The 27,122-nt window shown below is 33.0% G+C and overlaps 1 protein-coding gene across 2 annotated transcripts in view; it reads left to right on the top strand.

Annotated features, from left to right (window-relative positions):
• ATRNL1 (attractin like 1) overlaps positions 1-27,122 on the top strand; it is a 523,512-nt gene that overhangs the window by 227,467 nt on the left and 268,923 nt on the right. For both annotated transcript variants that reach the window (XM_039352768.1, XM_039352766.1), the window contains one exon: positions 8,710-8,788. In XM_039352768.1, the coding sequence (XP_039208702.1) occupies positions 8,710-8,788 (79 nt within the window). The remainder of the gene's footprint in view (positions 1-8,709; positions 8,789-27,122) is intronic.

Below are 27,122 nucleotides of genomic sequence, written 5' to 3' on the forward strand. Positions count from 1 at the left end.
GCATTTTATTATTTTTAATCAAATATTCATGAGGTACAAACATTTCTAACAGTCATTGTGTATGTTTTCAGAATGATACTTTGAATAGCAATCTTGCCAATATCAAAGAGAAATATCAATTTAAAGTGACAATTTAAGCAATTTTAAGCAATCCAAAGATATTTAATACTCATGCATCACACAAGAAGCTGTTTGAGAAGTATCATTTTTTTCCAGATTTCAGATGGTTTCATGCTTTCAAAAACAAAATAGAGGAACACTACTTATGATTTGAACATTTTTGTGTTCTAAAATGAGTATTACCTCGGTCTATCATATTTGGGCTGGGAAAATCCAGACAACTATATGTTCAGTATAGAGTTAGATTTTTCTTTACTTTTTTTGCTGACACATAGTGGTCATCTGTAATTTGTAGCAAAGGTATAATACCTTTTCTTTATGTTAAATAGAAAAGGGAGATATTGATCAGCTGCTTTTAGTTATCAAGAGTTATATGTTAATCAAAAATAAGTCCTTGAAAATTAATAATAAATTAATTTTTTTGCTATTATGGTAACAGCATATTTTCTCTGTCAGCAAGAGATATTTGATGCTTGGGAATTTGCTTTGAGTATTTTATATATATGAACCATGACATAATGCAATTTATTACTAATTGTGATTCAGTCACAGATAATAAAAGCATAAAATGAATAAAATCAACCAAATATTATTTTCAAATCACTTAGCATCTCTTTGCAAATGGAAAGTTTATAATTTGGCTGGTCTTTACAGCAAGGATAAACCAACATACAGTATATAATTATTTATACAGTATTCTTTATTTTCTAAGTATTCTATTTATGTGTTACTTATGTTAAATATTTCAGGCCAATGACTTAGTAACATTTATTATTACACAAAATCATTTATGAAGATGTATGTATATTAATCAGATTGATGTTAATTGTAATTAAGACCCATATTTGCATTCATTATTACATAATTTCTTTTGAAGACCAAATATTAAGAATAAGAGAACTAAATGTAGGAGATTACCAGATTGAGTCTGAGGGAGGGGTCAAATGCGTCATCAGTCTTAAGTCCCAGCCCACCTTGAATACCGTTGATAATTATCTACCATCAATTTCCTTTGATTGTTAGTAGTTCACATTTTGTAGTGAGCATTAACATATAATAAACCTATATTCATTTGAATTGCCTGGACTCCTGATTTCCTGCACTTGACATTAAATTCAATGGACATTACTGATATGTATGACATTTAGTTTGATTGAAGACTTATTACTACTATTTCTAACCAAGTGGGTACAACAATATCCATATAGCGATAAGGAAAAATAGCAGTGGGAGTATAGTTTGAAGTCTACCTTACATATTGTTAAAATGAATATTTTTTTTCTCTAGAATTAACCATTTATAAATAAGAGAAAACATATAACTCCTTACAAAGACATTTGGATTTTGTTTAGTATTTTCTCTCATTTTATCTTTACTAATTCATAATAACCATTCCTGAAATACATTCCTGTGACTTAGAATATACAGAACAAGACTATGAAAAGCATTTGCTTCAATGAATATGTTTTTTATGCTATCCTGGGGAAGTGCATAGGTAGAAGACAATAGCTTTGAAGCAAATGTGTCAAGCCTTTAAAGCCTTGAGTGGATCCAACAAACAAACAGTCTACTAATAAAAAGTAATATTTAAAATAGCTATATTAAGTTACAGCGGGCAAGTAATTTATAGAAGATATAATTTATTATAACCTTGAGGAATAATATTTAGCCTCAGTTATCTGCCAATACAACATAATAATAATAGAAGGGGTTCTATCATATATCTTGGTTGTCCCTATTAGCATAGCTAAACAGAATTTGCTGTCATGAAGTATACTAGGGAATGCTTTGAATATATATAGGAAAAAAAAGTGAAAAAGAAAAGAGTTCTATATCTGAGCATTGTCTCATTTTATATGTGGAAATGAAAATTGTTAAAAAAAGTGAATATGGTTATAATTAGGATAGCCAGATGGTTTGTTGTTGTTTTGTACACTGAAGCATAAATATCCTATTCTGGATATTTCTCATGCTGAGAAACACACTATGCATTCTGTCTCTTTAATCAATTGGTATTTCATCATTTACTTCAATGGAAGTTAGATTATAAACATCTTCATATATACAGTTTGTAAGTAAAATGTATTACTTCATTAAAGTATGTGAACTGGCTTGCATTCCACATATACATATTCTTATTCTTCGTCTACCACAATACATCAAACTCTTCATCATAATCATGATACTAATATTCCCACTGGCATTACTTATGATCATTTAACTTTAAAAATTGTGGCATATCAGAAATATGAAAAGCAAATTTGAATTTGTAGCATCACACTGATCAGAAAGTCAAACTTTTATTGATTTCAAAAAGGGAATTGAAAGGTATTGAAAACTATATTGAAAATACATTGAAAGCTATAGTCCAGAAATAATAAGTTTAAATCCCATTTGGAAGAATGGGATTTTAAATAATAGAATGGATTTTTAAAGAATGCAATGGATTATAAATGTATGTGACTTGTGAGGTGTATATTTGCATCGCTATTACAAATATTAAAAAGAATAAAAACTCACAATATGTTTCTTTACCAAAAGATAAACATGCTTATTTATTTGCCATATTTAAGGCTTACTAAATGAAGAGACAGTAATTTTCAAACTATGGATTACTAAACTACATGATACCTTATAGACGGGTACCAGAGTGTACTTACTAACAGATAACCAGGCTTACTGGTTTAAAGCCAAAATATACGAATGAAAAAGTGCAATGGTTCCACAATCCAAGAAGAAGCCTGTGTGTTCCTTTTGCTTTTTAAACAAATTATGTTTGCTTTTCAAAGTAAACATAAGGTGAGGTGTTTAGGATCTCATCCTCACTCTGCAGAGGAAATTACGATGAAAGGAAAAGGGGGGGCATTTACAGGGAAGATGACACTGCAGACATCAAGAATGGAAGATAAGGAAATGTCTTGTGTTGGTTATCTCAGTGCACTTGTCCTAGAAAAGAGAGCCTCAGGTGGCTCATAGCTCCTGTTGTTTTGCAAGTTGCAGCAATTTAAAGAGCTGTTTAAGAGCAGTTGATTTAAGACATGTTATTGCATGAGAAGAACCTTTTCTTTTTTTCCTCTTGATTTTGGTGAGTGAAATTAGTGTTCTTTAAAATGAAATCCAGGTCTCAAAAGTTATACAAAAACAAGCAAGCTCATTCTTTCAATGTAATATTTTGCTGGAGTTCCCATGTCTCAGTATGACGAACTAATCTTATTTTACATAATTGTAAGGGTGATTTATCTGATTCCCCCCCCCCTCCATTCAATTATATCCAATTCTTAGAGAGAAGTTCCTGCAGATTTTTTGGCAAAGTTTTTCAGAAGTGGTTTGCCATTTCCTCCTTCCTAGGGCTGAGAGAAAGTAACTAGTCCAAGGTCACCCAGTTGGCTTCATAGCAAAAGTGGGATTAAAACTCACAGTCTTCTGGTTTCTAGCCTGATGACTTATTTATTTATTTATTTATTTATTTATTTATTTATTTATTTATGAGACTTATATACCGCTTTAAGTGCAAGCACTCTCTAAGCGGTGTACACCAGTAAGCAATGTATATATTATTTACATTGCCCCCAACAATCTGGGTCCTCATTTTACCTACCCCGGAAGGATGGAAGGCTGAGTCAACCTTGAGCCGGTGAGATTTGAACCGCTGACCTGCTGAACACAGTCAGCTAAAGTGGCCTGCAGTACTGCACTCTAACTGCTGCGCCACCTCGGCTCTATATCTTAATCAATACACCAAACATTTAATTATTAAAATTTGAAATTATTAGATTTCAAGAGAAACAATACAAATTAATGTTATCATGTTTTAGAGAGTCACATTATTACAATGAAATGGCAAAATCTGATCTTTTGGTATCTCAGCAGAAGTTCTGAGAAATTGTACTTTTTGTAATGCTAGTTCAACCAGTTATTTACCAGTTATATTTATTCAATGTAAATAAAATTACCACACTTGTGAGCACACTGATACTTATTATTTAAACCAGAATTATTTTAATACAGATTAGATATGACTAATTCATGTTTTTAATAGTTAAAGAAATTAAATTTATACAGCGTGCACTTCATAGATATGGATTGGCTGCTGAGATGAGAAGAGAATAAATCATTTAGAAAATAATATTAATTTGAATTTGTCAAGCACCTTGGATAAACAATTTATGGAACAATGAAAAGATCCTTAGTGTGAAATCTTATTTTTCTAAAAAAAGGCATTGATCAAGCCATGTTTATGTAACACATTTTTTTCTTTTTCATTAATATAATATAGAAAACAAAAAATGAAAAAAAATATCTAAGTTACATATGCAATTTTTAGTTAAAAAACAATGTAGGGTCCATTTAACAGGAATTTAACAGTTAGCTTACCTATAGGAGAGAGGTGACATCAATTCTATCTAAATAAATAATATCAGAAGGCTTCATAAAGTATTATTGAAAGATTCTATAGCTAACATTTCAGCTTATTCTTTAAAATGATACTATTGGTAGAAAATTTGTAAAATGTTGATCAGAAAATTTTGTGTAAAGCAGTGAAGACGTTCCGGTGCTAATCTATATTAGCCCTTTAATTTGAGAAATATACAAGTAGAACAAAATAAAATATTGTATTATGTTTTTTTGAAAAATATTTTATAAAAAGCACGATTATGGCTATTCCAGGAATATGGGTTTTTAAAGTTGCAGCACCATAACTCTAACCTCTCTAATAGGGCTGACCATTCTCAACATCTTGATATCATAAACTCGGACATCTTCCCTAAATAATACAATTTAATTATTTTTAAATTAAAACCCTTAAGGAATATAGTAGCTTGGGAATGTAAGGAAAAATATTATAGAAAAAAAAGTTCAATACAAAGAATTCCCTTGGATGATACGTCTTGATAATAAAAGTTAGAAAATTTGCTCCTGGCTGCATTACTCATAGAACAGATAATATAAAGAGAAATAGCTTGATAGTTATCTCCTTGCGCGTGGATAATAGTGAAAGTATGAGTTAGAGGGGTTTTTCATTCAATTTCCTCTTCTTTTTAATATTACTAATATGGTATAGGTTAATTAAAACAATATTAAACAACAGTATCCCTTTACTAATTAACAGGTATCAGTTGGAATCCTAAATTTACTAGCCAGACTTGTGTTAGAATTGGGTTGATGAAATACAGATTTGTTCTCAGTGTTTCATCTAAATAGGCATATATTTAAAAATAGGGAATAATCCATAAATCAAAATATGAATAATAAATCAATAGCATTACATGCTTAACTCTTAGGCAATACTGATGGCTTTGTGCAAAGCATTCAAAATTTGTTCCCCTCCCCCAATATTGAAGCAGGGTGAACCTATTTTTTGAGGGCTGTGGATGTTTGTGCTACTTGAGGCAGGCTCTATTTGCTTTTGTTGATGTTTTTATGCTAATTTTAATTTGTTGTTTGCCTCCTAGAGTCCTATACTAAAGATATGGCCATGAAAATAGATATAAAGCTAAGATGCAATCTCAAATTTTTCCCTACTCAGATTGGACAATCTGTACAACCCCAGCATGTGAATCTGTCAGGGCTCCATAGATTCAAATATTGATCCCAGCTAAATGGACTCTGGGCATTCTTTCCTGTTGTACCTAAAGAATTCAAGCGTTTCTAGGCAGAGCAGGAAAAAGTTTTTGCTTAGTTTTAATGTACATGACAGTTTAACAACTCATGAATTAGACAAAACTGGCTAAATAACAACCCAGGGAAGTTGTGGTTAATTGGAGACGAGCTAGATTAGCCATCTAGCTAGTTTTATCTACTGGTCAAGCATTGTGTAGGACCAATAGACTTTTCTGAAAGAGATAACATCCTTAGTGATGAACTTCTGATCCCAGTTGTTGCTGTAAAAGTTGTTGTATTCTTTTTTATACCACTAGGAATAGCAACACTAGTCAGAAATTCAGAATTTTCATAAAAGATGGTATGCTAAGCTCCATATTGATGTATTTTTACAGATCACAAGCTTTAAGGAGACTGAAAATAGTAGGGCCATCAGCACACGGACCATCAGACACAAGTTGTGTGAAATTAAATACTACATATTACAAGATGCAGATATATCAAATCATTCTTCCGCCAAAGACTGCTGTTTTCTAGATGATAAACTGCATTGAAGTGCAATAGAAGGAAGAAAGAAATAGTAATTGTGATATACCTGGATCAATCTACTTGTTCTCCATCCTTTACTCAGTAATTTGGGTGCTATGAATACTATGTTTGCTGAAGTGCTTTGTTGAAATACAGCCAAACAATTTTCTGTTAAATGTTGTTCATACCATTTTACATCTTTTAATGCAGAAGCTAGTACAACCCATAGTATGTGGGAATGATCTTGGGAGACAAGGGCAGAGTTTTTACCTAAGAAAAAGTCAGATAACAGAGGAAGCACACAGCTGCATAATGGAAAGAGAGAAAAAAATGAAAAAGGATCCTCCATAACTTATCAGGCTGTAAAAAAAAGAAATAGCAGAGATGTGTAATTTCAAACTTGCAAGATTCTGTTAATTAGCCTTAGAATAAAGTAGATTTACCTCATCTGGTCATGTTTCCTGTCTAGTCTACTTGGGAAGGACGATTCCATCCAAAAAAATAGTACCTTGACAATCTAAAGCACTTGAATATTGTGAAAGTGTAGGAATTCTGTTGCAGAAGAAAGAGGAAGCCTATAAAAAAAAAGTAGCATCTCTGTTCATTACCTGAAGTTACCATTTTATTTTTTGATATTTATTTAATGTAATTAATAATAATGATGGGAATGCAGTAATTGTGTGAGATACAAAGGCATCTATATAAATACCAGATTTGCAATGCATAACAGAATTTTTTGTTTTATAAATAATACAAATGTTTAAGAAACCTACATGTATTATGTCTCTTCACTGATGCTTTGTTTCCCTTAAACAAACAAAATGACATTTTCATACTCTTCTGAGACAGCATCTAGGATGGTAATTTCTGGGCAAAGGCCTTGTTTATATTTTTTTCCAATTTTTTTTGTTTTAAAATATAATTTTATTAAGAATTTTAATTACAGTGTTAGAAACTAAAACTAAATTTAGAGACAGGAGCTTGGAAAGAAAGTGTAAAAAGTTCAAGAAAAGATAAAGAATTAGTTTAAAAGAGAAAATATAATAAAAAGAAAAGAAATATAAAAGAAGTGACTTTTAACCTTCATCATAACAACTATAAACCAATTTAATAACTCTTCACCCTCCCATAAAGTTAAAAAGATATTTCTTAATCTCATATACCATCCCTTACCTATAATCAAATCCCTAAGCACAAGCTATTTCAATCCTGATATCAGCAAAAAGCCTATAAAGAGAATATGGGTGGGGGAGGGAGTCTTATTTTAATCTTGATCAAACCAACTTTGTAGTCTTCCCTTTTACTTTTAACAGTCTTTAATCTTTAATTCAATCAAACATAGTTACAGGAATCTATTTCTTATCTTTATATTATTGCACAGATTTCTTCAAGGCTTTAGCAGATTTCTTTTGTAGATACAATAATAAATAATGCACCTTGTATATGATAGTTACCTCCTCTTTCTTTGTACTACTCATCACAGTTATGGAATATTTTAGTTCCATGAATTTTTGTTGCCAAGAAATGCTTTATATGGCTATATCGTTCCATCTTCTCTTCAACTTGTTTGAGATGTTGATGATGTCGTGTTAGGTCTACACGATGTTATGGATTCAACAAATGAATATGTTCTTTTCTGATCTGATCAGATAATTGTAAAATTATCCCTAAAGAAGTTTATTTGGCATTCAGTTATTATAACTTTGGTGTTCTTAAGTCATTTTTAATCTCTCACATTGTAGATTTAAAAAAAGAACTATTAGGAGAATAATACAGTTTAGACCAGTGGTTCTCATCCTATGGTTCGGGACCCCATTTGGAGTCGAACGACCATTTCACGGGGGTCGCCAAACAACACAGTCCGCCATTTTCCCCCCCTTTTCCTTAGCTGTGCTACTCCCTTTTATTCTATTGGCTTTTGAAAGCCAATAGAATAGACTCTCTTGAATAGAGTCTAATTCTATTGGCTTTCAAAAACCAATAGGAATTGTCCACGCTGTCTCTGCCCTGCTGAGTCCGCCAAAAGTCTCATTCTTCAAACAGTGCTGCACCAGTTGACTGGTCCTTGACTTACGACCGATTGAGTAGTCCTCGACTTACGACCGGTTGGGGGTCGCGGTATAAAAAGGTTGAGAACCACTGGTTTAGACAAACTGAAGATTATAGTCTGCTGTTTCAATTTTTTTGTAATTTTACTTAAGATTTTTGTTAGTTTTACTTGAGACATAGTAAGTGACATGATTAGCAGAAAGCCTTCAAATAAACAAATGCAAATACTATGTTGCTATTATCCATCACAATACTTCAGAAAATTCTTGCTATATAATACTGGGTACCTGCAAATGTTTTAATATTTTTGTTTGGTGCTCTTAAAATTCACTTTTCCAAACTATGAAATCAAATTTACGTTGTGTAAAACTTTTTTAACTCTAAATTATTTTTTATGTTTTATAATTGCAGTTGTTTCTTGTCACTGTTATTGGTTGCTGCTGTGGTCTGGAAAATCAAGCAAACCTGTTGGGCTTCTCGGCGGAGAGAGGTATGAATATTATTTTCACTTTTTTTAATCTCCTTTACTCAGAGAGAATTCTAAACATGCAATCTGCCTATCTTGCTGGTGAAACTTCTTTTCTGTAGATGATTTTTTAAAATGCCAGAACATCACATTTTCTTTGCACATGGAAATGTAGTTAGTTTGGTATAAGCTAGACCACTTTAAAAATATCCTTTCTACATTTGAATTGTTCCTTTTAAATTGTGCCTAACCCTGGGCCTTTCTCAGTAGACAAATATTCTCTAATTGGAAGGGCTTTTTTTTTTTAAATCCACTTTAAGGATATGCAACCACCTGTTTCTTACTTTTAGTCTGGGTTTATTTCAGATGTATAATTTATTACTATATTACATATGTGGTGATGGAATTTGAAATTCCCTTGTTAAAATAATAGTTTAAAATTTAAGCTTTTGTGTATCTGTAGGTTTTTGTATATACTGTATTCTCTTTTAATATAAGTAGAATGAGACTGGATTCAATGGACTCACCTCTGTTCATATCCCTTTTTAATTTATCCCTCCCGTTACCAACATTTCATGATGGACAGTTTAAAAGAACATGTTTTATTACCTCCCGCTTCCTAGACCACAAGGGCAGGCACATTGTTCAGATGGGATATTCTGATATAAGCCCATAATTAATGCTAAGAGTAGACATTTAAATTGAGCTAACATAAAAATCCTACAATATTTGATGTAGGGAGAATAAATGGTGGAGAGAAAACTGACCAGCCTTCATAGAAATTACTTCATATTAAATTTCTAAACTGTTGTAAAGCTGAATCTAGAATATGTTGCATTATTGTCCTTTTTTAACATTTTCAAAACCGAATGAATAACAAACTGAAAACTGACATTAGAACTGAAATTTTGATTTGCAAATTGAATTATGGCTGTCCCTTCATTATTGAAGTTAGGGCAGACCCTCAAAAAGTACTTACAATCTGGTTTCAAAGTTACCATCACTGCAGTGCTCCTGTCATTGTTCACCCTTACGAATGACTGCAGGAACGTTGCAATGACCCCTCCCCCACTCCACCTATCTCCCCAGTTCATCTCACCGGGACCTGACAGGCCTCAACCTGTTCTCATTCTGGCTAATCAGCCACACAACAGAGCCTGAACCTGGTCAGCAGAAGTGATCAACATTCAGAAAGATCTGTTTTTAATCTTACTTCTAATTATATTATATTAGCAATAATATATGGTTATGCAGGGTACATGAAAATATAGACAAGTTGGTGCCAATGCATTCTGCATCTTAATAGGGAAGAGGTAGACTTGGGAGTCCCAAAGGGCAGGAAAAGACCTTGGAAGGCCCTTGGGTGGCCAGATGGAAAGTAGGTCTTGGCTTAGAGACTGCAACTGATTTCGCGTACGCATTGCTTCTGTTAACCAGATTTAGGATTTCTTGCAGAGCAGGGATTAGGCTGAGGCCTAGAGGAATGCCAAGGGACAGGGAGCAGAGCATTGAATGCCTCGGGGTTGAGGGAGACCTGGGAAAGCTTGGGGTTTGGGGCAGGTGAGCTAGACCTGCACTACATCTCCAAGAGCATCCATCACACCTGAGGCACCCGTGCTCTACTTTATGATCTGTACAATTGTTTGATGATTGCAGTAGAGAGAGGAAGGATTGGGGGGATCATTAAGTGAAATGCTTCACTTTGTGGTCTTTGCAACATGCAACTCTAATGGGCAGGTTCCGTTATAGGAATAAATCAAGGACTACCTGTACAAAGTCAAATTTTAGTCATGAACTGAAGAAACAGAACAATATCTGTCCTTTCACTGACACTAAAGCTCTTCAAGAGTACTGTATTTAAAAAGAACATAGGAAATTAAACTGAACTATCTTCAATCACTCATAATATCGATAGAGGCATATTTTGATTATATACACAAACTGGAGGATCTCTCTCTCTTTATATCTCTTCTTTTTTCTATAATCTGTTACTCTACACACTAGTCCTCATATACAGTTTTTCACAAAAATAAAAATTATGCTACCTTAGAAGCAATAAAGAATAAGAGTAAATATGCAACTAAGTGCATGGCTGCAGTAGAAACAAGGATAGTTTGCAAATAAAATGGAGAAATATAGTAATCGGGGCTAATGTAAAGTAGATTTAGTTTTTTTACTCTCTTATTTTTAATTTATTTTTGCCTTATATTTCTTCCTTCTTTTCATCACTTTGTACAACATTGCTTACTCAGAAAGAAATCTGAGTGTGATGGATATACATCAAAGTGTTTGTATGTGTTATTTATGTACATATTAGACTAAAAGTGATTTAACATTGGTTTTTGTTTTTAAAAGGAACATAGTAACACTTGACACCTGCTCTATTTAATTTCTTATACTATATTTCTTCAATAAGGTTGCAGTTCAGGTACTGAACTTAGGCCAATCTTTTAAGCAGCATGGATGTAAACCTACTTGGAAATGTTAAATAAACACTTATTTAATTTATTCCATTTTCCAAATAAGTTCTTATTCTTGAAATACTATTTAAATTGATAGTAGCATTTTATTTTGGAGAAATTTTATTGGAACTTTTTAGAAACCATTAAATGAACTATAAGAGGTTTTTTTTTTCCTCTGTATATGTGTACATGCATAGGCCTTTGGGTCAGTGCTGCTGACTGCCTGAGCATGTCCCTGGAGCTTTCATGGCAAGATTTCTGAAGTGGCTTGCCATTACCTCCTGCTTAAGGTTGACTGAGAGTGGTTAGCCCAAGATCATCCAGCTGGCTTTCTGCCTAAACATGGATTAAAGTCAATGTTCTGATTTAGCTGTATCAAACAGGCTGTTTTCAAATTGTAGTAGTTATATAAAATAATTGTATTCTATTCATTTGTTTAATAATTTTATAGCTAGATCTTTTATATGCAATATCAAAACATTGCTAAGGGATATTGAAAAGTTGCATATGACTTTTTTATTTCAAAAGATTTAAAGTTAAATGCTTAAATTAACATTTATTTTTTAAAAAACCACTACAGATAGATCTGATACATTTTATCTTTAAAATGAATTTAGGATAATTTTCATTGTCAAAGATAGTGATACATTCTATCAGTTTTACTTCTCATGGATGAAATAGTTCATTGTAATTGTTGAGGTATAATTGTGAGTGTTTGAGCTCTCGTATTTATAGATGTGTATTAGTTTGCTTTACTATTTGCAGTAGTAAGGCAAGATCTTGATCTATCCATAAAAGTGGCATCTGATTTTTTATAACTTTTTAAAGTTTTTTTTAATATAACTTGTTTTAAGACAGCACTTGAACAGTATTTTCTGACATTCTTCATTACGTCAATTTTACCATTCTATCTCTTTAAGATTTTAATTTTTCACTCTAAGTTAATTCTCTAATCTCACAACTTTTTTTTCTTCATAGAGAGCTACATATGGCCATAATGTAATGGAGTCTCTCCATTACAGCTGTATGTCATGAAGGTTTTAAAAGAGATCAGTCATGTGACTGATTGGATTTTATGACTTTTTTGTAGCAGTCATTAAGTGAATGCGGTGGTCATAAAATGAACCAGTGATTTGCTATGGGAAAGGTTTTGCCATCAAAACTGCTATAAAATGTGATCATATGAATGTGGGATACTGAAAATGGCCACAATACCACCATGTTGCTAGGCATTTGAACTTTGATTATATGACCATGAATGGGGCCTGAAGTTTGGAAATTTGGATTGAGGTCATAAGCAACCAATCGCAAATTGAGAACTAGCTGTTTTCCTTTTTCTGAGACCTTTCAGAAAGAAGGTAAGCTAAGAAAAGAATGTCGGTTCTCACAAGGAATGGGTTGTGCTTTTTGTGGAGATGGGTAATAGACTCATGTCAAGAAAATACAATATGTTTATTTCTTCAACAGATGCAGTAGGAAAACACTTCAAGTGTTGACAGATATTTTTAACAGCATTTAGCACCAGTTACATTTAATCAGAATAAAATCATGCAAAGAAATAATAATAATTAAAACAACAACAACTTTGGAAGGTACCTTGGAGGTCATCTAGTCCAACCCCCTGCTCAGGCAGGAAACTCTATACCATTTCAGAAAAATGGCTGTCCAGTCTCTTATTAAAAACTTCTAGTGTTGGAGCATTCACAACTTCTGGAGGCAGGTTTTTCCACTGATTAATTGTTCCAACTGTCAGGAAATTTCTCCTTAGTTCTAGGTTGCTTCTCTCTTTGGTTAGTTTCCATCCACTGATTTGGATAATAGCTTGACTCCCTCTTCTTTGTGGCAACCCCTGAGATATTGGAACATTGCTATCATGTCACCCCTAGTCCTTCTTTCCATTAAACTAGACATACCCAATTCCAAGCACTGTTCCTTATATGTTTTAGCCTCCAGTCCCCTAATCATCTTTATTGCTCTTCTCTGTACTCTTTCTAGAGTTTCAACATCTTTTTTACATTGTGGTGACCAAAACTGGATACAGTATTCCAAGTGTGGCCTTACCAAGGCATTGTAAAGTGGCATGTCACTTAATTAATTAATTATAAGAAACTGCAAAAAAGTTTTACTTTATGATGCATCTGCGGTACTTTTATGCCTTTGAAGAGACATGGCTTTGAGTTAATATATTCTATACCCTTTTTGTAATTTTCCAGTAATATATAATTACTGTAGAAGGGTAATGGTGATAATGTAACTTATCCATTATCTTAATTACTTTAATTAGTCCTATTTTAATATTCTTAATGGAGAGAAATTAATAGTGTTTTGGAGACTTGAAGAAAATATTTAATATCAAGAAAATTGATTCACAAATGATATATATATATATATATACAATCAAGATCTAACACTGCTTAATAAACTTTGAACAAATATTACACTAGAAAAGTTAATGCTTTAAATGCTTACTAATTCAGGGATTCAGTCATGTCTGCCTACTAAAAAAATCAAGTGGAAGATCACCTTAAAGCTGATTGGTGGACAAGACAATATATTTTTTTTCAGACACCTGGTACTCATACGTTAACCTAAAATCAAACCAGTTATAACTTTATGAACAACCCCCATGTCCATGCCTAGATTATGTACACATAATTTATGAAATTACTACTCGGGTGTGATCTTTGGCAACACTTCAGCTTCAAGATGTAGTTTTGAGTGCTACTTATGTTTACTACCCTATATGTCAGTATATCTGGCAAGAACATATACACACAAACATTTCTATTTAATGGTCCTTTTTTCAGACATGGACTTGAAAATAACTGTGTTTACTCAATTTAATACTACAACTTATATCATTTGCTGCACCATTTACTTAGCCTCCCAAAGTTATTTTAACAGGGGTGGCGATTCAAATCTTTTAAATAAAAACCATCTGACTTTATCATTTTGCTTAAAATTTGTATGGTTCTGATATAATAATAAACCCAATTGAAATGTTAATTACTGCTAAGCAGTTTACAACTATATTAGCTAAAAAGGATCATTCAACATTGCTATTTATTGTATGTCAAAGACTAAGCAATAGTTGTGGGGGAAATAATAACGAGATAGGTATCCATGGAATCTGTTTAATCCTACATCAGTTCAACACCAGTACAGTATAAAAATTCCAATACATACTTGTACTAATTTATAATAGAATAAATTAAGAGCATTATTAAATGAGAAAAATGGGGGGAAATGTGTGAAGAATATTAATTGATAGATACATTATATCTGTTTGAAAAATAATGTCCCTTATTGAAAATACGGATCACACCCAACAGGCACATTAATGTCTAAAATGTAATATTATTGTGCTTCATGTACATGTACATGTACTGTTAAAAGCAAGAGTAATATACCTGGGTTTGGGCTGCCTAGACATATATATAAGAAATGTGTAAAATAATAGGAAACAGATTAATAAATGGTTCATTTTAGTTTAAAGACAAGTTCTACAGCAGGCAGTCTTCTTACTTCATAAAGAAATATTCTTTTTCTGTGCCTGATTCAGGGAACTTTCAGATCCAAACACTTCATTTTATTACAGGCACTTTATTGCATGCAATGAGAGGCAGGTATCCAGAAACTTAGTGTTTACTATTGGAAAATAGAAAATTGTCTGTGTTATGTAATAAAATGTTGGTGTTCACTTCTGATTCATTCAATATTGCAGAGACACAAGATTCACATTTTTCATAATGATAAATTGATAGATTGCAAAATGAAAAAGTTGAGTTAGAGTCTTTGGTTGCTTTTTTGCTTTCCGTTTGAGTTTTGATAAATCAAGCATACTGATATACAGGAAAGAATAGATCATTTTTAATTACTGGAAATTATGAGTAGTAAAGTTTTGTTCTTCAAAGAGAATACAAACATTAAGAGCCATCCATTATTATTAATAAATTTATATGTAATGTTAAATCATACAGTCATTTTTAAAATAATTTATTGTAGAATAGTTCACTTCAGTAAAGAATAACAGTATCAGTGACAATACTAGACAAAAAAGCTGGATGAGGAAGAAAGGTTAAAGTAATTTCTTAGACTCAAACTTTGTGGTATGTATTACATTTACTAAATAAATATGGGCATTAATGCTCTGACTTTACAGCTACATGCTGCAAAATAATTGACATGACTTCAATAATATTTAAGGTAATTATTATTTAAGATTTTTCACTGTTTGGTACTGAAAACTGAGCACCTATCATATGCCAATGTGCATCACTGTTAGGTTTCATTTCCTGATCGCCATTTTATCTTTTCAAGGAGATTTGTTTTTTAAATTCTTTGCAGTCTGCTTGCATTTTTAGAACATTGATTAATTAGATTTCATCCATTTGATAGAACTAGTTTGCTACTTGATGGAGTAGTATATGGGCAAACATAGAAGAGGACATTTTTTTTATTATTTCAAAAGTGGGTGAACCATGTGGTCATGCACCATTTAAGACATGTCGGCTGAGAGCTGAGTTAACACTACAAGCCAAAATAATTAGCATAGTTGGAGACTGCATCCTTATGGTCCCTTGCCATGTGCTTCTAGTGGCAATAAAGTTTTTTTGGTGGGCATTTACTATCTGAACTTTTAGAGAAAATTTAAAAAATGAGAAATTGAGAGTTTTTAGATGATGGTTCCTGATCGATGTTTCTTCTTTTGATATCATTAGCTTTCTGTTTTATTTCAACTACATTGCTGAACATATTTAATATGCTCCTCTCTTGCAATTAGAGATATTTTTCTAAGATGGGTGTTTGTTAAATCTCAGCTGAAGGTGCCTTTGATTTTGAATAGCTGGTATTATGATAACTAGAAAACAGCATCTATAAAAGCGGGTAGCCATAATCATAGCTGGCAGCAGTATATTGTTATATGGATTCTGTGTCCTGCATATTTAATATAAGTTTCTGGCAAGATAATATGACTGTAACTATGTGAGACTAATGGTAATGGGTGTTCTTCATACAACTTACAGATCTGCAGATATATCCAGTTTACAGATTAAAAAAAATAGCACTTTGGATTTATTTCTTAAGAATGTTGATTCAAAATTCTTTTGTGAAAGAAAGCAGTAAATATTTTTTTGAGAATCTTTTATTTTGCTTATCGACAAAATATATTTTTAAAATATAGACTTTTCTTATTTTATACCAATAATAAATAATAACCATAAAACTGCAGGTTAGTTACCAGAACCCAACTGAAATTTATTTTCTCAAATAACATGATGGAAAAAAGATGAGACTCATAAAAATATGAATTTTGAAAATATTTAACTGAGATTCATTATATAAAGATAATGACAACTTTGGTTACATAATTGCTTTCCCACTAAGAACCACAATAATAATTTTTCCTTTGTTTATTCTCCATGCTGTTCAGAGAGAGCTATTTTTTAGAATGTGGCGTTCCACAAATCTGTTGGGCAAAATAAAAATATTGGTTAAGAAAAATGCGATCCTTGTATGCATATGTCAGTACTTAAAGTATAATTATGAAGTGATACTTGTATCTAAAGGATTGGAGCTTAATATTTTTTACTGAAATATTTTTTCAGATGTTGACCTCAACTTTCATATGTTTTCTTCTAGATCAAGATACCATGACATTTAAAAGTCCTATTAGATAGGAAAATATTGATTTCTTGCTCTAATGTGTTTTAGGATGTTTTTCTTTGAAGTGGCTTAATTAACGGTGAAATGGAATTAAAACATTTCCAAGATACATTTAATTTACTGCGATATTATTTAACAGTATATTTACATATTTGAAGGTTCTTTTAGAATATTATATATCCTAGCAAGTTTTATTTGGAAAGGCTGCTTCTAATACTTTTTAGAACTCTTGTTGGTATAGACTGGTAATTAATTATGAATAACTTCTGATTCTAACTTCCTACATTCCTTAAGTTGTCTTAATATCAATCCTCCCCCTGCCCCAGAAGAAGCACTATTTATCTTACAATTTTAATTTAAATAAGGAGCAAAATAGAGACAATTATACAAACAGGAGGAAATAGGCAGCCAAACAATTTAGAAAAGCTACTTATTGGGTAGATTGCAAGATATTATCTCTAATTCCCCAGGCATTGGATATGAAGCACTCTAGTGCACAAAGTAATATTTATGAAACGTAAGAATCTTGAAGTCTTTCAGTGTATTTCTACAGTCTTGCTGTTGCCACTTTTAATCTCTTTCCAACCTTCATATCTTACCTTGTAACAATCTGTTGTTATCACTATAGTTAACCAGGGATTCCCCAGGATAGCCAAGAGAAATGTGCCAAAATCTATATCCTGCCTGCTTCCAGTCTCCCCATTCCTACTCCTTCCTTGTCATGTTATACCTATTCATGCAGTTAGGTAACAAATGACCAATACTGATCCAATATACAACTACCACAGCCAAATATGATATCACTAATGGTGGCTTGTCAACTGCAAGGAAGGGAAAAAAACAGGGATCTGGGGCTCGGGATAGGTGGAAATTGCCAACAGTGCAAAACTGGCTTGCCTTCTTATATCAAATAGCTCAGAACATAAATTTTTCAGTGTAAAATTTGAAGCAGTACATGTGAAAAAAAATCAACAATGACAGTAACTATTGTCATTGGATGGCAAAAGAGAGAAAGAGTTTTGCTGTGGGAAGAGTGTCAAAGTTCCATGCAGCAGCAGCTTGGGTTATTTACTATATTGACATTGTATTGGTTTTCTCATTAAGGGAATGACATAAAAAGGTATAAAACCTAGAACAATAAAGCCTGTTAGGTAAAATGATAAGTAGTGAGTAGGAACAGTTACAGGATGTAAAAACAGTGCTAAAATTCTGATAAGTTAAATTGTTTTGCAGTGTGTTTATTCAGCACATCTGTTAAACTTTGTTTTAAAACACAATATATAAAATAAAACAATAAAACTGATGCAATTAAAATCAAAATACAAGATGAGTACCATTAAAAAATAGAAAGAGGGAGTTCAATACGAGTAGCTGAACAGGTAGCTGCATTGCCATCTACAGAGCTTCTGATCATAGCAGAACAGGAAGCACAGCTCATTTGATTATTTCAGTTGTGAGTCTTAACAGATCATTGCTTGGCAAACTGATCCAGTCAGGAATTTTGCACATATGTGTGACTTCCTCAGTATGATAAGCTATTAACAGGATGAAGCTGCTCTAAAATGTGAGCCAGCAAAAGATTGTGTCCTGTGAAAGGTAGAATATTTTTCCAAGTAATAGAAAAAGCACATGATAGTAAATAAATTGTCTTGTTCAAAACTCAGAGAATTGTATGATCAAACTGAGGAAAATCAGGATCCAAGACATACAACTAGAGCAAACCGGAATCATAAATATCAAATTGACTGATATTATGAGAATAAGAACAAGCACCATTCTCAGGGGAAATTATATATGAGTGAATTCAATGACCTGGAAATTATATTTATAAATTATACTTTTCATCTTTTCCTCTATTCCAGCTTATTCTCTTCCAAGTAATTTAAAATAATTTTAGATTCTCTAAGGCACAAGGAACCAGAACAACACTGTGAGATGAACACAGTTGCTTCTTTGTTGTTGCATACCCATTTACAAGAATCTTGCCTTGACAGTCTACATTCTCTTGGAAATGACTGCATAATGGCTTCAGGAATTTCTGGGGGTGGGATCTGGGTTGGGCATGGCCTCCACCACTTTCTTTGCTACAAAAACTTCAAGTCACCAGTCTTTTTCACTCCTGCCACCATTTTAACTGGAGATTCCACCACAGATTCTTGCTTCTTGAACTTTCTGCCCCAACACAGTGATTCTTAAACAACCTCTTCCTCATTCTTCCTATTCTGCTAGCTTCTAGCTTAATGATTAAAAGATGACTAAAATGTCAACAGCTAAAGCTTAGATGACATGAAATGTTGTGATTTGTCTACGTCATGGGATGTCAAACTGCTGGCCCATGGGCCGGATGCATCATGGTGAACCGCGCACACCCCATTGCTGGCAATGGAAAAAAAGTCACGATACGTTGCGAGTTTAACACCCCTGGTCTACATATTTGGACTTTATCTCTGAAATAATTTTAGATTTAGTTAGAGCTTTATAATAAAGGTGGAAGAACATAAACGTATGTTCCCAGATCTTGGGACTGTTGTTATATATAGCATTAATTTTACAATCACTGCAGCTATGCTTTTATTAATGTTTTTAATTTAAAAAGCATGCTGCTAGCCAATAGTGACCTAATGGCAAAGCAATAGAGAAATAGAAGATACATTCTGTAATATATGTAAAACAAGGAAAATAAATATATTGGATTAATATGAATTTCAAGCAGATATATACAAAAATACACTCGTACCATCCTGCATAGCTTTTTTTAATTATTGAAAAATATGTCCTTAAGGAACAATCTTATACAGTACATGACCTGTGTTTGATGAAAAGTAGTAAGGGCATGCTTTATTCCTTTTGCTCTCCTTTTATTTTTGATGAGGATAAAATTAGAGAAAATCCTTTTTATGCTGTTAGCAAAAAGTTAACAAAGCATTTTATTGCCACCTGGCCATTTGTCTGGCTTAAATAGTGGTTATTATCTGGGATAATAACTTGATATACATGCTTATTCAGACTTGATATACATGCTTATTCCATTATTCAAAGGAACTTCCTTACTCTAGATAAGTTGCGGTTTCTTTTCAACTTTGTTTACACCTGAAAATTAAGGCACTATTGTTCAGTTTTTATAAGAATAAAAGACAAGTGGATAACTTCTTCATGAAACAACTATTTACAGTTAAAATAACTGTGCTGTCTACTAAACCTTTTTGGGTTTTGTTTTTTCCCTACAATAGCAATATTGCCAGAGCCAGGCTTTAAGTGGTTTTAAATGAGCTGGCAGTGAAGACAACTTGCTGATATTAAACTCTTTCTTCTCTTCACGCCCGTGGCAACATCATTCCCAAGATTATTTTGGAAAGAAGGAAGCCTTCAGGGTTTTGCATAAGCTCTCATAAAGTTCACCATAGTTTCATTTTGATTTCCTATTTTAATGTTTTAACTAATGTTACCATGAAAACAGAATTAGTTTTGTTTGTTGTGTATTTCTAGGGATGGTTATTAGTCAGGGAAGCATGGTGGTTCTACATTGAATCATTTTAGCAGTATATTTAGTTTTGGTTGCCAAATTAAACTCTCAATAGATGATCAAAATACATGCATAGTAATTGTGTAAAACTATTCATCTACTGATTGAGATATGTGATAATTTATGAAAAGCATAACCACTTCATTTTCCTCCTATGAATTTGCATTTTTCCTTGAACTTGGTTTGTCATAAAATTATCAGTTATATTATATCTTCCAAAGAGAATGAGTGATTCCCAATTTTTGCATTCAAGCTGAGGTAAAACAGGCAAAAATAATGTGCTCAATCTTCTAAATTTTGCAAAGTTCCCCAAAATTGTCAAGGACATTGTTTTAAAATATAAAGAGGTACAAAATTCATTGTCAAAAACATCAAATGGACAGAAAAAGAAAACCTGAATGAAAATGACTAATTCTATTGTGGTCTCATTATGAAGCATAGAAATAGAAATTCTTGTGACTTCCGGTTCCAGATTGCGGTGCCTCTAGCCGCATGAAGAGACTCATCTCCTCGGCTAGCTTCCCTCTGCCGGTAGACCCTTAAGCAGGTCGAAAGTCGGCCTGGAGGGTGTGACTACTGTCGAGGAGGCTGTGCTCGGCTCCGGAGGAGCAGCGGCTCCTCCAGCTGTCCGAGCTAACTCTGATGGCCGACGGAGAAGAAGATCGGACAACTTACTTATAACCATAACATCGAGTAAAAGTCAATATAATACTCAGATGATATTGGCAGAAAGGGAAGGAAATTTTGTTCAGTGTGAATTGATTAGAAATTTTTGTAATCAAATCTTGAGGTTTGATAATCGAAAAGCTTTAATATGGGAACCAACTTGGCATAGAAAGAAAGCTAGAGTTAGGTTTAAATGTGACATAAAAAGGCTTTAGAGATTTTCTCTGATTTAATAACGAATGAAAGATGTGGATTTACTGTTATTATAGTTGATAAGTATTTGAGGAAGTAAACTTTTTCACGGGGTAAAAAGACTTTATAGATGTAGATTGATGAAATGATAGAATATATTTTTAAAAATAGAAATATATTTTCTGGACTTACATTATTATTATAAGTATGATAATTATGTTGTAATAGAGAGAGTTTGTTTGATTTTATTACGAATGAAGGATGGGAATTTTCTGATAGTATAGTTGATAAATATTTGAAGGTGTAAATTTTATCAAGGGCTTAAAAAGATTTTTTATAGATGTAGATTGATGAAATGATAGAATATATTTTTTTAAAATAGAACTGTATCTATTGGACTTATATTATTATTTTATAACTAAAATGATAACTATGTTGTAATAGAGCAGTGGTTCTCAACCTTTTTAATGCCAGGACCCCCAACCGGTCGTAAGTCGAGGACTACTCAACCGGTCGTAAGTCGAGGACTACTCAACTGGTGCAGCACCGTTTGCAGAATGGGACTTTTGGCGGGCTCAGCAGGGCAGAGACAGCCTGGACAATTCCTATTGGCTTTTGAAAGCCAATAGAATTAGACTCTATTCAAGAGAGTCTATTCTATTGGCTTTCAAAAGCCAATAGAATAAAAGGGAGTAGCACAGCTAAGGAAAAGGGGGGGGAAATGGCGGACTGCGTTGTTTGGCGACCCCCGTGAAATGGTCGTTCGACCCCAAATAGGGTCCCGACCCACAGGTTGAGAACCACTGTAATAGAGAGAGAGGAAGAGCTATTTGTAATATGGAAAAAATCAGTCTCGATGAATGACCTATTATTAAGGATACCTGAAATCCCAACTATATGTTTACTAAAATGTAATTGGAGTATGACAACTGTAATTAGTAAAGCTTAAAAACAGGATATAGATTATTATAATCGCATGTGATTGATGATTTCTGTTTGATTGAACTTTATCTAAAAGTGTATTAATTTTAATAAGCAACTTTATATTTAGGAAACAGAGAAGAAATTTTTGATAATTAATTTGAGCTATATTTATATGATTTTGTCTTTGAATGACTTGACACCCTGACCACCACATTGCAAAAAAATGGAAAAAACCAATAAAATTGTTTATATATATAAAAAAGAAATAGTTTCTTGTGAAAATTTCCAAATAGGTTATTTAATTAAGTTGAGGGACTTCCACTGTTCTAAGTGGAACAGTTCTTCTCAGTTTTACACATAGTATGTCTTCGAATATATTCTTTGGAATTTCATTTTAGCATTTTTTTCTTTACTTCCACTGGCAGGTTAAAAAAAAATTGTGTGTCCTTTGAACACTTGATTTGATGTAAGCTTAGTTTTCACCACTCATCATACATTAAAGCAGGAAAACAGATTTCGATGAATAGTCAGCTACCCACTTTCCCAAACTTTTTATTATTTTAACTTTTATTAAGTTGACATGCTAATCCAAACATAGCTGACTCTGAGTGTCTTACAAATCATATAACATTAATATAACATATTATAATATTCATTCTACTTCATGTAGTCAAATATATTTTACTTTTCCTCATTCAAATTTCATGCTGCTATTGTACTTTTCAATAGACACATGAAAAATTATATAGTGGATGAAGGAGTCTATGGGACACTGCCATATATTATCTTGATATTAAGAAGCTGTTGCACAAAAAAATCCACTAGCTAGTATATCTTCCCGAATGACAGGGTTATTTTGTTTATAATTGAATATTTTGGGCTAGTATATATTTTAGCACTGCATTGCATGCGCACACACACACACACACACTTGTACTAATATAAAATATGTTGTTTTAAAATATGTTTCTGAGAAACAATTGTATTTAACTCTCAAAATTGTGTAGAATATGCACATGTCATAGGGCCTGTTTTCTTGAGGGACCACTTATTTCCTATGATCCCAGTTGGTTTGATCCAACAGAGTTCATTCAATTAAACAGTGCCATTTATTGAGACCCTAGAACAGTGGTGCCGAACCTATGGCACGGGTGCCAGAAGCGGCACTCAGAGCCCTCTCTGTGGGCACGTAGGCTGTTGCCCCAGTCCTAGGCCTTCAGCTGGGTTTTATAAAACCTTTTCGCTTTGTGCAAAAAAAAAAAGGTTCAATCAGTCAGTTTCAACTTCTCGTGGAAAAAAAAAGATCAGCAAAGTTGGAATTGATTGATTGAACTTTTTAGTCCCACCCAGTCTGTCGTTACCACTGCAGCCACACCCACCCAATGGGCCACGCCCACCCAATTGGCCACACCCATCACTGCCCTAGAATCATGCCTTGTCTATCATGGAAACTCTGGAATGCATTTCCCCCTGAGACTTAGGTGCATGAGTTATTGTGCTTGGAATCCCTTTTATCTGGATTGCATATTTCTTTTTTTTATATACTGTGAAGTATCCAGAGTCAACTGGAGTCCAAAAGTATCAAATACATTTAAAAACTGTTTTCTTCTTTATATGGTATGAAACTGTTACATCTTAATGAAGAGTTCTTGCCTGAGGATTTACTATATAAAGTAGTTGTTGGGCTTTTGTTTTATCTGAACAAAATCACATCTGAATATAGATTTATTATCAGCATATTTACATTCACTTTGAAATAAATTTCAAATTTGTCTGCGTTTCCAAGTTTCTTTAAAGCTATAAAATATATCATGAGAGTACATCCACTAGCTTCTTATGTGCTCAACATAAAGATTATGTATTTCTCTTTTAATGAACCCATATATAATTTACTACTTTCAGATTTGTAGTGCAATTCATGGACACTTCTTAACTGAGAGAGAAAAATAATGGATCACTTGTTACAAGTTTAGTGAACAGTTTGAAGAAGAACCCATATATCTAAAAGATGACATAAAATCTTTGTTTAGACACTTTCAAAATTATCTTCCTGTTTTCTCATGTTTATACTCTCTTCTTTCTTGACAACACATCTGTCAATTTTTGTGGAACTGGGATCTCCAGTCCTGACTTTCTTTGTACTTCATTCTCAAATGTAATTTGAAAACTATAACCCTCGACTCAAAAGCCCTTGGCATATATTCATGTGCAGGAAAGTTCTAATATCGGGAGTGCTCAAAATAGTAAATATAGTAGTCAAAACCACAGAGTCAAAGCTCTGTAAAATTTCTTACTGTGTGTAAATCACTGACTTGGTGAAAATGGACTCTTACAGCGATGACCATAATAACCCAAGAAAATATGCTACTTTGTTAAGGATGTATAGTATAACATGCATTCGGAAGCATCTTTCCCTTCTATTCCCAACCTTCTATTCCCAAACTCTGTGCTATCTTAGTGATGAGTCAGTGTAGATGGAATAGAGAATGAGTGGTCAGCATAAAAACACTATGAGGAAGTGGTTTGGACATATAGAAAGAATGACGGGGAATCAAGTCATGGAACAAATTTAGGAAAAATGACTGAGTCAAGAAAAAAAGGGAAAGGAAAATTATGACTGGACTGAATTGTTGAGATCTTTAAAAAGAGAAGAGAGTTTAAGAATCAATTATTATTATTATCAACAATGGAGTCATTTCTGCATACCCTGGGGGCTCCACCCTGATGACACAAATAGGGTTTGAGGCACTTCTGAAAACCAACAGGGTTGGAATTAGCGTTACTGGGGGGGGGGAGAATGTTCCACAAGATGGGTGCCACAGCAGAATTTGTTGCTTTCCACAAAAAGGAAGAGTACAGTGGGTAGTATATATGTATTAATGGATGGCAAAAAAAAATCAGTAACATTACTGGAGATGTGAAACAACCAGATGCTAACTTTGGGGAACTTGACATATGAGGGCATTGCAGTAAGAACAGAAAGTCTTTGTTGTTGCTGTAGTGCCTTCATTTCCTACAGGGCTAATCATTTCTGCTGTTTGGCAGGTTTGTCAGATCTTCTAGATTCCAACCTCTCTAGTCATTATGTTTTTTGGACATTCATGCCTCCCAAAAGCAAGGAAAATATGCTACCCAGAATCTGCAAATGATTGCATTGCAGGATGGTAAATTATCCTTTGCTTCAAGAGAACTCCTTATACTATCTAGAGAAGCTACAGTACATTGATGGTTTTTTCATCATTCTTTATTTTTGTAAATAATTGTTTATATAGCCCACTGTACTTTTTTAACCTTGAAAATATTTAAGTCCAATGTGGATTCGCTGTTGCGAATAGATAAAAAGGAACTTGTAGTGGTGACTAAATCCAAAGCCGCTTAATAGAAATCTAAACTTAATGTTCACATTCAGAGATATTTTAAATCTTTATGGTTGCACTGTTTATTTTATTCTTTTCAATAGTGGCTGCAAATGTGACCTATTTAATACATTTATACTTTTCAGTAACTATTTAGACTATTTTTGCTTACTGGCTTCTTCTTTTCAATGTTTCCTATATTGAAATCTTTTATGCCAAAGCGCTTATGAAAGCACAACCGTTGAACTGGTATAGTTAAAAAATATAAGCCATTGATATTTTAAGTTCTTTTGATATGCCATGTTTTTGTTTATTTTATTTAATATATATAAGTCATGGAAAAGCCTCTTCTAATAGTCTCTTTGATGTACAATGTGAGGCAAGGCCTGAAACTAAATAAGGGGAGTCAAGGAAATGTGGTTATTGATTGAATGACTATGCTTCCATTTGTGGCAAAGCGTTGCCAGTATATGTCTGTTGTGGATACAAGAGAGAAAGAATTAGAGTTGTATTGAGATGAATCAAGAAAGTTTAGCTCAGAAATCTGTTTTAGAGTATGGAATGTGCAAGTCTAAGTCAAATGAAAAGAGTTTAAAATTCACCATTGTTAAATTGGAGAGGTATTGGCTATGGAAGTGCTTCACAACCAGTCTAAATGGTAAATTATTGTTTGTTAAATGATTATAATCACTTACCGCCATAGGCCATAAAAATTAAAAAGGTCTAAGTGCTGCTTTGTGACAGAGATGGAGAGTCTAATTTTACATAAACACATAACCGTACAAAATTAACTGACTTATTCACTTATTACACTTTTGTTCTTTTGTTCTTTCTGTTGAACAAACCTATAACATTGGAGTCATTTTGTAGTTATTGTGATCTCCATTTCTCTCTTATGGAGGTAGTATGTGCTCTTTTTGGCTCATTGTATTATTTTTCAATTTGTATTATTCAGTTCCCTGTTGGATTTGGATACGGATTTGATTGCCTTTTGTGTCTAATCCAACATGTTCTAAGAGAAAGCCTCAGTTGCAATCCACTGGCACATATTAGTCTTGGTCATAATGTATGACTATTTTGGAAGCAATAGAAATTCCTAAGTAGACCATTATTCCCACAGACCATTTTCCTGAAACGTATTCTGTGCAATTTATTTCTTTTTAATTTTGATATTGGATTGTTTCCACTGAGATTATGTCAGAAATTCTGGACTGGGATCTCTATAAGCAAGTTTGGGATTTAAGAGAATCTGGTTCTATGAACTCAGTGACTTTGACAGTCACCCTTGATTTATCATTCTTCTCCAAGCATGACAGCTTCATGAGAGTTCATAATAGTATGGGTCATTGTGACCCATGACAAATTCATATATAACCAAGATCTGGGTGCAACCTTTGTATATTTTGTTATATTTTTCAGCTGTTACCACAGTGACATGGCAAAATGGTTTCTTATTTCAGAAAGAGTATTTTGAAATTTAGCCATTTCTATGACATGTTTTATATGATGTTCCTATTAGGCTACTACTGGATATGCCATACACTAACCAATATAATGTAAGAATTAAG

This window comes from Crotalus tigris, unplaced genomic scaffold (assembly GCF_016545835.1).
Source record: "Crotalus tigris isolate CLP2741 ecotype Arizona unplaced genomic scaffold, ASM1654583v1 scf7180000018468.2839379, whole genome shotgun sequence".
Classification (NCBI taxonomy): Eukaryota; Metazoa; Chordata; class Lepidosauria; order Squamata; family Viperidae; genus Crotalus; species Crotalus tigris.